This window comes from Dipteris shenzhenensis, chromosome 5 (assembly GCF_047967505.1).
Source record: "Dipteris shenzhenensis isolate YYH24624 ecotype China chromosome 5, Dip_SZ_1.0, whole genome shotgun sequence".
Taxonomy (NCBI): Eukaryota; Viridiplantae; Streptophyta; class Polypodiopsida; order Gleicheniales; family Dipteridaceae; genus Dipteris; species Dipteris shenzhenensis.
The window spans coordinates 55,680,606-55,695,305 of NC_141600.1; the positions used below are offsets into that span (position 1 = coordinate 55,680,606).

General features: G+C 44.0%; 1 protein-coding gene across 1 annotated transcript in view; it reads right to left on the reverse strand.

Annotated features, from left to right (window-relative positions):
- The window catches only part of LOC147902220 (cyclin-T1-3-like), a 43,381-nt gene extending 39,234 nt beyond the window's left edge, over positions 1-4,147 (reverse strand). Inside the window, exons 1-2 of the mRNA XM_087374989.1 lie at positions 3,873-4,147; positions 3,452-3,717 (exon numbers count right to left, since the gene is read on the reverse strand). Coding sequence (XP_087231115.1) covers positions 3,452-3,714 — 263 coding nt within the window. The 5' untranslated portion in view covers positions 3,715-3,717; positions 3,873-4,147. The remainder of the gene's footprint in view (positions 1-3,451; positions 3,718-3,872) is intronic.
- Positions 4,148-14,700: the final 10,553 nt, after the last annotated feature.

Here is a 14,700-nt window from a genome sequence, read left to right on the forward strand (position 1 = left end):
TGGGATCGGGGGTTGAACAATCTCCTCCTCCTCAATCTGAGGCTCCTCCTGGGGTTCAGGCTCTTTTTCCGCCGAGACAACATCCCGACTAATGAGTTTTTGCTTCTTTACTGGGTCGAAGAGGCGGTAGGCCTTGGATTCTTCACTATACCCAACAAAGATACATTGTCTGCTTCGGGAATCAAGCTTGGTCCTGTCTTCCTTGTGCACATGCACCCACGCGTTAGAACCAAAAATGCGGAGATGAGTAATAGAGGGCTTCTTATCATAAAATGCCTCATATGGAGTCTTGTCTTTGACAGCCTTCGTCTTGGTCCGGTTGAGAATGTGTACGGCTGTATTGATAGCTTCACTCCAATAGGCTTTAGAAAGATTCCTCCCTCGGAGCATAGCAAGCCCTGTTTCGGTGGTGGTTCTATGCTTTCTCTCGGCTACCCCGTTTTGCTAAGAAGTATGTGCCGTGGTGAGTTGTCGCTTGATCCCATGCTTGCGACAAAATGTGTTGAACTCACTTGAGGTGAATTCTCCCCCCCTGTCTGTGCGAAATGTCTTGACATCCTCCCCTGTCTCCTTTTCAACCCTAGCCTTCCAGTCTTTGAATTTCTCAAAAGCCTGAGACTTTTTAGCCAAACAATATACCCAAGTCATTCTACTGAAATCATCCACAAAGAGAAGTGAATACCTGGATCCTGCCCATGATGCTGTAGACATTGGACCACAAATGTCGGTGTGAACCAACTCAAGTGGTTTGCTGGCCCAAAACGAAGCCTCTTGTGGGAACTTATCCCTGTGCTGCTTGCCTTCTAGACAAGCCCTACAGACATCATCCTTGCCTGTAATTCGTGGAAGTCCATCCACCATCTTCGACTTTGACATTTCAGCCAAGATTCCATAGCTGACGTGACCGAAGCGCTCATGCCAAAGTTTGGACTTTCCGTGATCGTCATGAACCAACATTGCACTGAGACGGTACAGTCCATTCTCTTCAACACCCTGTGCCACCACTTGCCCACTCCCTTTGGATGTCACGGTGACCTTGCCATCTTGAAAAAGAACTGCCATGTTGTTTTTGTCCATCTGACTTACAGATAGTAAATTCTTGCAAAGGTCGGGTACATAAAGTACTCCAGAGATATCCTTCTCCTCACCCGCCGTGGTAATGAAAGGAATGCTACCGATGCCCTTCACAGGGCATGTCCGGCTATCCCCGACAGAAACTTTGGAATCCGGGTGTGTACTTTCCATGGTTTTGAACCAAGTCCTTCTGTTGGACATGTGCTTAGAAGCACCGCTGTCAACATACCAACCCTCTTTACCTTCACTAACTGCATAAGCTGAACAATGTTCACTGAGTAAGAATAACTGTCCAGTTGTCACATTGGCAGAATCACTCTTAAGCTCTTCTTTGTTTTTAGCTTCTCTTTTCCGCTTTTGATCCGCCTTCTTCTTCCGGCATTCTTTGGCGGAGTGGCCAAGCTTTTCACAGTAAAAGCACTTCATTTTCTTCTTACGTTCAGCGTCCTCTGATTTCTTGGAATCCTTTGGCTTGCCTTTGCCAGGCTTGTCTTTGGCAACCAATGCCTTTTCGTCGGTTTGCGTAAAGAGTTTCTCTCGAGCCTCCTCCTGAAGCAGGAGTGGACAAAGCTCCTCAAAGGTGATTGGCTTTGTCCGTTGACCCGCAGTGACCGTAGTCACAAAACTTTTGAAACTCCGTGGCAACTTGTGGAGTGTGAGTAATGCTAATTGACTCGTGTCCACCTTCTGACCAACTGCTGCGAGCTGGTCCTGCACAACTTTCACCTTTGTCAAATGATCATGCACACTATCACCCTCATTCATATCAAGATTATAAAGCTGATGTTGCAGTGTAATGATACGAGCTGTATTATCGGTTTCATACAGCTCCTTCGGTATGGTCCACGCCTCTGAAGACGTCTCTGCCAACTGGATATGAGGAATCACAGCATCTGTTGTCGTGCCTATAAGCATTGCTAAGGCTTGAGCATCCCTCTCCTCCCATGCACAGAGTTCATCCACATCTGCTTCAGCTAGAACTTCACCTCTTTTGTCCACAATGTCCTCCGGCTTTTCTTCGGTCCCATTTACAATCTTCCACAACCTCCGTGCCAACAGATGGCTTCAGATCTTGACTTTCCAGATTGGAAAGTTCGTACCATCGAGCTTTCCAACTTCACCGAAATTAGGGATAAATGAAGAAGGAAGATGACTGGAGAAGGAGAAAGGACAAGCAATGGATGTAGAGGCTTTTGATCGCTAATCCATCTCGGTGAATAGCTAAAAACTGAATAACTGAAACAGAAATAAATGAGCTGACCTTCTGTACTAGACTGAGCTGAAAACAGAGTTGCCTTACTTCCAAGGAACTCCTTCCTTCATAGAGTGTTTTTGATGAGGAAGAGTCGAGAGCCTATGGCTCCGATACCATGTTAGAAAACAGAAGGAAAGAATCACTCTAACCTCCAGCCAAGATCTCTCCCGCTCTAGCAACACTCAACTCAGATAACTGATCACAGATACAATACTCACTCAGAGAAAACTTAGACAGAGAGAGAATATATTCATCCACCGGATGGTGGGCAGAAAACTGGCTCCAGGGGAGCAATACAAAACTCAGCCAAGTGCTGAGACGAACTGAAGGAACTCTCTCTGTCAGAAGATACCAGATCTAAGTGCACAGCACAGCCTAGAACTGAGGCTTTCTGTCCTGCACTGGATCTCTCTTTCCCATCCCGCCTTACTCTCACTGCCCCTTGTCCCCACAAAACGGGGGCTCATAGGTGGGTACAGTGAGTCTCTAACATCGTTGATCAGGAAGAGTGGTCGTACTATACATTTCATCTCTCTTTAGATGATCTTTGTCGGCTATCCTCAAGCCCTTGAAACAGGTACTATAGGTTTGCAAATGCGTGATTGATATCTGGCGAGGAAATTGGCACTGCAGTGCCTATGGGGCCCTCCAAGCTTAACTTTTGCATATCAGTAGTCTTCCAATAAACATTTTGGCTGATGCTGCTTCTTCCTTCTTCAGATAATGTCGGTCTCCCCCATCCTCATCTCCGAATACTGTTCTTGCCCCTTACACGAGATTTGTAGAACGTCTATTATTTTCTTTTATGGTACTAAAGCTTCAAATTTGTCGTTTGCATTTTCTTTAAGTGTTTTTTCTTTTTTTGAGAGAGATGAGTTGTTTTCGGGCTCATTTGAAGGACAGGAGCAGCTAATGTGCCTTTGTTGTAAAAGTAAATGTCAGATTTGTGTACCAACTCCAAGTTACAAGACCAAGTTTCCGGAAAAATACAATTAGCAGCAACATGGGAGTATGGCCCCTTACAATAGCAATATGCAAGCAAGAGCAAAAAGTTGACTGACAGTAACAACAGTCAGATTGAAGAGGTAATTTGACAATCAGAGCAACCAACACGAAACTTACAGTTGCAGCCGCATCCCAAGATTCTGAATAAAAGAGCAATACGAATGCCTGAGAAAAGTCTCCTTTTGAGCATCGATTCCATCCCTTCGTGAGGGCGAGCACCTATCTATTTCTTCCCTGGAAAAATACAAATCCGCACTACCAGTGCTGCTGGAGCTAGTCGAGCCACCGTCCTCCATCCTTGTGAATCCGACCGATGGCCAACACCTTCCGCTGTCTTGTCTCGGTTGGGCGGGCAATTGATAATGCCGTTCTCTAGCCATGCACTGTGCAGCCACATAGAAACCTCAAGAGACGAAAGGAGACGGGGAAAGGAGAGACTAACACTAAAACATGGACAAGAGACCTGGCAAAGCATTAACAGGAAGCGAAGTAAGCACAGGGGAAAGGCAGAGGGAACAAGGCCCGATGGAATAAATACCGAGCAAATGTTTAAGGGAGACGTCGCAGATGCTGGCAAGATGTGAAGCCCGGAAAAAGCAGGAGGATGGAGGGATCGGCGGAAGGAGATGCTCAATGAAATTGGTGGAGCATGCGAAGAAAAGGCAGGGGGGAAAGGATCAAGAGAAGGACTTGGGAGGGGGAGAGGAGTTGTAGAGATCGGAGGAGGATGGCTATGGCGATGGCGCAACAGAGCAAAGGGGGAAAAACAGAGCAAGCAAGGAAGAAGAAGAAGAAGAAGAAGTGATTGGATTACATGAGCATATGCTCTTAAAATAACAAGACGGACTTCAAACGTCTCCCCATCTTCCCTTTTGCAATCCACCTTTGGCTTCCACCTCACGTGCTTCCCTCAGCCTTGGGTTTAGACTATGCCGCCGTAGTCGGCTCGTTCTCGGACGGTCGCGCCTACCTGTCTCGTTATTCGCAGCTTTAGCCTACCCCACGCAGGGCCCCGTAGAACCGCCTACAATGATGATAAGTTCATTGTCCAATGATTCTTGTCCCACGCGAATGGGCATCTGCCCACCTACTCGTCGCGTTAACCTCACCTTCGTTGTATTGCTTTGCAAACCTTGCCCAAGTCGATTCTATAATCTATGGCTCCCTCGCCATAAACCTCTGTAATTGGAATGGATCCCTTCCATCCGCATTCCCTGCAACATGGTTCACGTCCCTTCGTGGCTATTGCACAGCGTCTCACTCCTCAATGCCAACTCACAATACAGTGTGTAGGGTGCTTCTTCTACCCTTTTTGGCAAAAGACTATACTCTCAACCACCCAACATAGGTGCGATGCAACTATAATGGACATATTTAAGAGAGGACAAAGCAATGTACTTGTATTTCATATGTATGGTACAAGAAACTCGGCCCAATGGTAGCTGGAATAGCTAAGATAGATTTTCAAAAGAAAAGGAGAAAATTCAATATATCCCCCGCAATAAGCTAAGTTATGAGAAGCAGCTCAAATTAAGCTAAGTTAATGCCAAAAATCAAGCTCCTTCTGTGAAAAAATATGTCGCTCCTTCTAGATCTTTGTATGAATCAAATATGTCGCTCATTTTGGATCCCAGGCCAAAAAATTGTTGCTTCTTCTGGATCCTTACGTGATCGCTCCGTCTTGGTCCCCGCCAAAAATATGATCACTCCTCGACTCCTACTATTGCTCGCTCCTTGCTCCCCCTTTTCTTCTCCTCCATGATCATCCTCGTTTCATTTTGTCCATCCTCTGTGCTGCCCCTTTATTTTCATCCCCTCATTGTGTTGATACAATGGCGGAGGTTGGGTGATTGAAAGAGGGGGGTTGAGTGGAGGGAGAGAGGAAGTGGGAGAGGGAGGCAAGAGAGAGGGGGAGGCAACACTACGAGCGAGAGAAGATGCTTGGATGGTAATAAATGATTTTCCCTTTTAGGCAACGTGCCCTTATTGGCTTTTGTATTTAATAAATAGATTGGTCGCATAAGTACATACATGTGGTTATTACCAGTCTTGACTTTGGCTTTCCCACCTAGTCCAACTCATGTCACTATTGTCAGACACAATAGCTGGTAGACTTGTGTGAATCTAATTCACCCCCCGAATCGATATTGTTGCATCCTATGGGTGTTAGCATAGCTTTTAGCTTGTAGGTGACCCCAAGTTCTTGTGTTAACAAAACAAGCGTTTCATAGTGAACATTGGAAGGGAAAGGGGGGTTGAGAGAGGGAGAAGGAGGATTGCAAGATTGAGGGATGGAATGAAATGTTATAGCATGCTTGAGAGTGTGATTCTCTCCCTCTCACGCTCTGTGTGTGTGTGTGTGTGTGTGTGTGTGTGTGTGTGTGTGTGTGTGTGTGACAGGCTCACATCATCTATGATGTGAAATAGGTAGATGGCATGCTACAAGCCTCACACCGACCCCTCGCTCAAAGAGGCTATGATAGTGCATGAAACTAATAAGCATGTGATATTGCATGAAACTAATAAGCATCCGTGTAGAACCTAAGATCAATTATGCAACTATAGCATGATTACTCACACCTTTATTATCACTGACTACCTAAACCTGGGAAGAATTGTAACATAAATGTTCAAACCAAACAACACTTTATTGAGACTTTATTATTCAAACTCACAAAATGACGTGGGACAAGTTCGCCTCAACTCTACAGTGTTTGTTGGCTTACATGGGACTCAAGACTCTACTATGGACCCTATGGAGTAGCTGCTCCAGTACTATATGGCTTACATGGACTCAAGACTATACTATGGACCCTATAGAGCAGCTGCTCTAGTACTATATGCTGTTAAAAGATAAGACTCACAATAGCGACTGTCATGAGCATGGAGAAGAAGACTTTGCTATGAAATTACAAGACCCAAAAAGGAAAGATTGAAACCGCCTTGTAGAAGCATCCCATCCATGTTGAGCAGCCAACGCCCAGTGCCACATGCTTCCATGCACTAGCCACCACCCGTTAGCCAATCACGTAGCAATCTGACATCCGAGCAGTGGCAATGAGCCATAACTCCCAATCACATTGACCAATGCGAGCACAAGGCTTTCGCCTACTCATCAGCCATAATCCCCCACTCCAAAAAACTCTACTAGAGGCCAAATGGGGGAGGAACTAAACAACTAGAAAAAAACCACTTCAAATCAATGGATAACCAAGCTAGGAAAAACATTGTTGTAGCAGAACCGCCTACAATGACGATAAGTTCATTGCCCAATGATTCTTGTCCCACGCGAATGGGCATCTGCCCGCTTGCTCGTCACGTTAACCTCACCTTCGTTGTGTTGCTTTGCAAACCTTGCCCAAGTCGATTCTATAATCTATGGCTCCCTCACCATAAACCTCTGTAATTGGAATGGATCCCTTCCATCCGCATTCCCTAAAACATGGTTCACGTCCCTTCGTGGCTATTGCACAATGTCTCACTCCTCAATGCCAACTCACAATACAGTGAGTAGGGTGCTTCTTCTACCCTTTTTGGCAAAAGACTATACTTTTCACCACCCAACATAGGTGCAATGCAACTATAATGGACATATTTAAGAGAGGACAAAGCAATGTACTTGTATTTCATATGTGTGGTACAAGAAACACGGCCCAATGGTAGCTGGAAAGCACACGCTACCTTTATTTGATAATAGCATGTTTCTTTGAATGAGCTATCAAAAGAACTAGGCAATGGCTAAGGAATGTTAAATTTAGCTAAGATAGATTTTCAAAAGAAAAGGAGAAAATTCAATATATCCCCCTATAGAAGTTTTGAGGAAAATTCAATTACCTCGAAATAAGCTAAGTTATGAGAAGTAGCTCAAATTAAGCTAAGTTAATGCCAAAAATCAAGCTCCTTTCGTGAAAAAATATGTCACTCCTTCTAGATCTTTGTATGAATCAAATATGTCGCTCATTTTGGATCCCAGGCCAAAAAATTGTTGCTTCTTGTGGATCCTTACGTGATCACTCTGTCTTGGTCCCCGCCAAAAATATGTCGCTCCTATGATCGCTCCTCGACTCCTACTATGGCTCGCTCCTTGCTCCCCCTTTTCTTCTCCTCCATGATCATCCTCCTCCTTTCATTTTGTCCATCCTCTGTGCTGCCCTTTTATTTTCATCCCCTCATTGTGTCGATACAATGGGGGAGGCTGGGTGATTGAAGATGCTTGGATGGTAATAAATGATTTTCCCTTTTAGGCAACGTGCCCTTATTGGCTTTTGTATTTAATAAATAGATGGGTCGCATAAGTACATACATGTGGTTGTTACCAGTCTTGACTTTGGCTTTCGCACCTAGTCCAACTCATGTCACTATTGTCAGATACAATAGTTGGTAGACTTGTGTGAATCTAATTCACCCCCCCAATCGATATTGTTGCATCCTATGGGAGTTAGCGTAGCTTTTAGCTTGTAGGTGACACCAAGTTCCTGCGTTAACAAAACAAGCATTTCATAGTGAACGTTGGAAGGGAGAGGGGGGTTGAGAGAGGGAGAAGGAGGATTGCAAGATTGAGGGATGGGATGAAATGTTATAGCATGCTTGAGAGTGTGATTCTCTCCCTCTCTCCCTCTCTCCCTCTCTCTCTCTCTCTCTCTCTCTCTCTCTCTCTCTCTCTCTGTGTCTCTCTCTGACAAGCTCACATCATCTATGATGTGAAATAGGTAGATGGCATGCTACAAGCCTCACACCGACCCCTCGCTCAAAGAGGCCATGCACACTATGGCTAGGTTTGCATGCATGCAATAGTGAACTTCTTCACATGAAATGACAAAATCATGACACGGCTCTCATGTGTGATAGTGCATGAAACTACTAAGCATGTGATATTGCATGAAACTAATAAGCATCTGTGTAGAACCTGAGATCAATTATGCAACTATAGCATGATTCCTCACACCTTTATTATCACCGAACACCTAAACCTGAGAAGAATTGTAACATTAATGTTCAAATCAAACAACACTTTATTGAGACTTTATTATTCAAACTCACAAAATGATGTGGGACAAGTTCGCCTCAACTCTATAGTGTTTGTTGGCTTACATGGAACTCAAGACTCTACTATGGACCCTACGGAGTAGTTGCACCAGTACTATATGGCTTACATGGACTCAAGACTATACTATGGACCCTATAGAGCAGCTCCTCTAGTACTATATGCTGTTAAAAGCTAAGACTCACAATAGCGACTGTCATGAGCATGGAGAAGAAGACTTTGCTATGAAATTACCAAACCCAAAAAGGAAAGATTGAAACTGCCTTGTAGAAGCATCCCATCCATGTTGAGCAGCCAACGCCTAGTGCCACATGCTTCCATGCACTAGCCACCACCCATCAGCCAATCACGTAGCAATTCGACATTCGACTAGTGGTAATGAGCCATAACTCCCAATCACATTGACCAATGCGAGCACAAGGCTTTTGCCTACTCATAAGCTATAATCCCCCACTCCAACAATCCCTACTAGAGGCCAAATGGGGAAGGAACTAAACAACTAGAAAAAAAACAGCTTCAAATCAATGGATAACCAAGCTAGGAAAAACATTGTTGTAGCAGAACTGCCTACAATGATGATTTCATTGTCCAATGATTCTTGTCCCATGCGAATGGGCGTCTGCCCACTAGTTCATCGCGTTAACTTCACCTTCGTTGTGTTGCTTTGCAAACCTTGCCCAAGTCAATTCTATAATCTATGGCTCCCTCGCCATAAACCTCTGTAATTGGAATGGATCCCTTTGATCCGCATTCCCTAAAACATGGTTCACGTCCTTTCGTGGCTATTACACAACGTCTCACTCCTCAATGCCAACTCACAATATAGTGAGTAGGGTGCTTCTTCTACCCTTTTTGGCAAAAGACTATACTCTCCACCACCCAACATAGGTGCAATGCAACTATAATGGACATATTTAAGAGAGGACAAAGCAATGTACTTGTATTTCATATGTATGGTAAACGAAACACGGCCCAATGCTAGCTAGAAAGCACACTCTACCTTTATTTAATAATAGCATGTTTCTTTGAATGAGTTATCAAAAGAACTAGGCAATGTCTAAGGAATGTTAAATTTAGCTAAGATAGAATTTTAAAAGAAAAGGAGAAAAATCAATATATCCCCCTAGAGAAGTTTTAAGGAAAATTCAATTACCTCGCAATAAGCTAAGTTATGAGAAGCAGCTCAAATTAAGCTAAGTTAATGCCAAAAATCAAGCTCCTTCTGTGAAAAAATATGTGGCTCCTTCTAGATCTTTGTATGAATCAATATGTCGCTCATTTTGGATCCCAGGCAAAAAAGTTGTTGCTTCTTCTGGATCCTTACGTGATCGTCTTGGTCCTCGCTAAAAATATGTCGCTCCTCGACTCCTACTGTGGCTCGCTCCTTGCTCCCTCTTTTCTTCTCCTCCATGATCATCCTCCTTTCATTTTGTCCATCCTCTATGCCGCCCCTTTATTTTCATCCCCTCATTGTGTTGATACAATGGGGGAGGCTGGGCGATTGAAAGAGGGGGGTTGAGCGGAGGGAGAGAGGAAGTGGGAGAGGGAGGCAAGAGAGAGGGGGAGGCAACACTACGAGCGAGAGAAGATGCTTGGATGGTAATAAATGATTTTCCCTTTTAGGAAACGTGCCCTTATTGGCTTTTGTATTTAATAAATAGATGGGTCGCATAAGTACATACATGTGGTTGTTACTAGTCTTGACTTTGGCTTTCCCACCTAGTCCAACTCATGTCACTATTGTCAGACACAATAGCTGGTAGACTTGTGTGAATCTAATTCACCCCCCCAATCGATATTGTTGCATCCTATGGGTGTTAGCGTAGCTTTTAGCTTGTAGGTGACACCAAGTTCTTGCGTTAACAAAACAAGCGTTTCATAGTGAACGTTGGAAGGGAGAGGGGGGTTGAGAGAGGGAGAAGGAGGATTGCAAGATTGAGGGATGGGATGAAATGTTATAGCATGCTTGAGAGTGTGATTCTCTCCCTCTCTCCCCCCCCCCCCTCTCTCTCTCTCTCTCTCTCTCTCTCTCTCTCTCTCTCTCTCTCTCTCTCTCTCTCTCTCTCTCTCTCTCTCTCTCTCTCTCTCTCTCTCTCTCTCTAACAGGCTCACATCATCTATGATGTGAAATAGGTAGATGGCATGCTACAAGCCTCACACCGACCCCTCACTCAAAGAGGCTATGCACACTATGGCTACATGATGAAGAACATTGTTGGTGTAAGGAAAAAAAACAGAAGACAGAAACTCAAAGGCCAAAGTCTATGAGGCATCATCTCTTTTTTCTTTTTTTTTAACAGCCCAATTATATTAACATTGGGGAGGGGAGTCCCATGACAAAAACTCCTACAAAAGATGGCCAACTGTGGGAGCAGAGCCCTAGGCCTACACTCCTAAAGTAGAGAGAACTCAGCTCAAGGCTAATTCAAGCACCGCGCTAGGTCACCCAGGCATTGACTTTCCAACAACTTGGTCCTCCCTAGAATCTTGGCAAGATCATACAAGGATGACTTCACTATACCAAGCACCACTACCTCCCCAAATCTTAGGGTAAGGTCTTCAAGAGATGAGGCATCATCTCTTGAAGAACATGCAAATTTTGATGGCATTATGGAGGATGATTGGGATTTTGAAGTCCTTATGGTGCTGTTTGCTTGTTTTGAGCTATGTTCTTAGTGTTTCCTCTGTTTAGGTTATCTACAACAATGTTTCTCTTAGCTTGGTTATCCATTGATTTGAAGTGGTTTTTTTCTAGTTGTTTAGTTCCTTCCCCATTTGGCCTCTAGTAGGGATTGTTGGAGTGGGGGATTATGGCTTATGAGTAGGCGAAAGCCTTGTGCTCGCATTGGTCAATGTGATTGGGAGTTATGGCTCATTGCCACTGGTTGGATGTCAAATTGCTACATGATTGGCTGATGGGTGGTGGCTAGTGCATGGAAGCATGTGGCACTAGGCATTGGCTGCTCAACATGGATGGCATGCTTCTACAAGGCGGTGCATAGGCGGTTTCAATCTTTCCTTTTTGGGTCTTGTAATTTCATAGCAAAGTCTTCTTCTCCATGCTCATGACAGTCGCTATTGTGAGCCTTAGCTTTTAACAGCATATAGTACGAGAGCAGCTGCTCTATAGGGTCCATAGTATAGTCTTGAGTCCATGTAAGCCATATAGTATTGGAGCAACTACTTCGTAGGGTCCATAGTAGAGTCTAGAGTCCCATGTAAGCCAACAAACACTGTAGAGTTGAGGCGAACTTGTCCCATGTCATTTTGTGAGTTTGAATAACAAAGGTGTGAGTAATCATGCTATAGTTGCATAATTGATCTCAGGTTCTACACGGATGCTTATTAGTTTCATGCAATATCACATGCTTATTAGTTTCATGCACTATCATACGTGAGAGCTGTGTCATGATTTTGTCATTTCATGTGAAGAAGTTCACACTATTACATGCATACAAACCTAGCCATAGTGTGCATAGCATCTTTGAGCGAGGGGTCAGTGTATAATAAAGGTGTGAGTAATCATGCTATAGTTGCATAATTGATCTCACATTCTACACGGATGCTTATTAGTTTCATGCAATATCACATGCTTATTAGTTTCAAGCACTATCACACGTGAGAGCCGTGTCATGATTTTGTCATTTCATGTGAAGAAGTTCACTATTACATGCATACAAACCTTTTCTACTCTTTTCATGGGAGATATCCATTGGATGTATAGACCACCTCCGTGGCTATTAGCCCCTGTTCTAGAGGCAACCTAAGGAGCAATCCAATGCCCTGGGAAAAGGATGGATTCTTCTTCTAATAGCTTTCCATTGTATTTACCAATTTTTTAGCTAGGGGTTTTTATTTTCGAGCATTGATAGAAGTTTCTTTTCTCTAGGGAAAAAAAAGTTTCATGCGGTGTCATCATTTTGTCATTTAATGTGAAGGAGTGGTATCAGAGCCACTTTGGTTGAGTGAGATTGTGATGAAATTGTTGTGTTTTGCTATGCTGCTTCTTGAGATTCTTAGAGTCGTCCGAGGGATAGTGGACATTAAGAACCTGTTGAACCGAAAGTAAATTCTTTAAGCTTGTCACATTGGGTAGTCGAGCATTCCATAAGCAATGGAGTCTTTGAAGAAAGATAAGCCTAAAGTTTCCATTATCAAGTTTAATGGACAGAACTTTTCCACTTGGCAGTTATCAATGGCTCTTGTTCATGCATAAGAATTTGTGGGGAGTGGTCTCCAGAACCAAAACAAAGCCGAAGAGTAGAGGTCATGAAGCAGAAAAAGTTCCACTATGGGAAAAAAAGAATGAACATGCACTTGGCATGATGGGTTGTGCACTTGGGGTAGAGTAATTTCACCATCTCGATGTATTAAAAATAGCTATAGAGAACTAGGAGATACTCAAAAACATTGTTCGGTGTTAAAATGAAGCCTTCGAAGGCAACAGAGCTATTCGATCTACAAATGGGAGAATCAAAGTCATTGGAAACATTTCTTAATCGAGTGTAGAATCTACTGAAACCAACTACATGAGCTCGGGTCAAGAGTTAAAGATGAAGACAACAAGAAGGCGATTTTATTTAAGTGCTTAGCCCCAAGGTACAGTGAAACTGTTCGAATATTGTGCTCAGATGATGATGCAAATTTTTTATAAATTGTGTGGCTTTATTACTTAGTAAAGAAAAACATGAAGAGGCTATCCAACTAGTTGGCAAACCCGCCTATGATGTTAGAGAGAAGAATATGGCTTTATTACTTAGTAAAGAAAAACGTGAAGAGGCTGTCCAACTAGTTGGCAAACCTGCCTATGATGTTAGAGAGAACAATACATCAAAGAAGAAAAGAGGATCTGGGTATTGCGGTAAGCTGGTCCCTGTAGGGCCAAACCTTTTAGAAGTGGTCCCACCTTTCAGTAATCCCTCCCAAACCTGGAGTGCCACACTCCCAAGTAGTGTGGCATTAAAGTGATATCCTGCCAAACGGCCACTAGGGTAGCCACCAGAGTCATTACATGTCCCCCCATCAGCTGACTGCAACGAGCAATCCAAATGTTCCAGTCGGTGATGCTCACCACCGTCTCCCATACTCTATCCTCTGGTGAGAATGTCGGGCATGAACGGGGGGGTGATGTTGTGTAAAAGGCCTCTATCCTAGAGACCTGCTAGCCATGGATCCTATAAGCTAGTAACATTGGGTCAATGGAAAAATTATACCCATCCTCTGTGAGCCCAATGGACAACCCTCCATGAGCTATCAACCATAAGAAATAGGAGATCTTCCATGGCCTCAGGTTGGTCGAGAGGCGAGGCTAGAAACATAAGATGACCTCCGTGGGGACATCCTCCTCAACCCAGTGCCCCCCCCCTCGACAAGGTCCAAGCTACCACCTCTGACTATATTTGACGACGGATGCAAGTTGTGTAAGAGAAGGGCACCTAGGCCAAAACCACTCCCTTGGGTCCCACTGCAAGTCATAGAGAGGCCAACCCTCCCAGAACCAAAGGCACCAAACTGATCCCTCTAGTCTCGAGAGAACTGTGTCTGGGTCTATGTGCTAAGCCTTGCCTAGAAGTCAGCCTACTACCCTGACTCACTGCCACTCTAGCCCACACAAGTCTGTTGAGAGATATGGTGCCATGAGCACATGTAGAGCAAAGGTATGGGCAAAGGATAAGCTGCCACATGGCATGGAGGAGATATCCCACATGTGAGCAAGCAAAATGGATGTAAGTACCCTCACCTATAAAAGGGAGGTTCATTTGAAGGAATATCAATCAAGCACTTTGCACTATCTCAAGATTCTCTTTATGAGTCCAAGCTAATCTATCTTGGAACCTAATTGACTTGAGATACATGTCATGAGCACTCTCTTCATCATGTTTCCACATAGGTTCCATCCACCTTAGAGCACTCCATAGATCCTGAGGCACGCATGTTTTGTCATGGTATCAGAGCATAGGTTTAGCTCTCCTAGTTTAGCTCATTAGTAGCTCATTAGGATTGCTTCCATTCCTAGATTAGTTGTAGGCATGTCTTAGGAGCTCATGTTTTTCCTCCTAGGTTAGTTTTAGTTTTAGATTGAGAAAGTTCCGTCCATTGTTTCCGTCCATTGAATGAAAATTCCGTTCATTGCTTTGAGATATCTCCGTCATTCTTGAAGAGAGAGAGAGAGAGAGTTCCAAAAGATACGTGGAGGGATTTGAGTCCATTGCTTCAGATGAGTCCCTTGTTCATTAGAGAACTTTGAGTCTCTAAAGCCTATCAACTACTCTTTAGAGGCTGCACTACAACGAAGGAACGGCTAGAGGCGACTTCAAGAGCA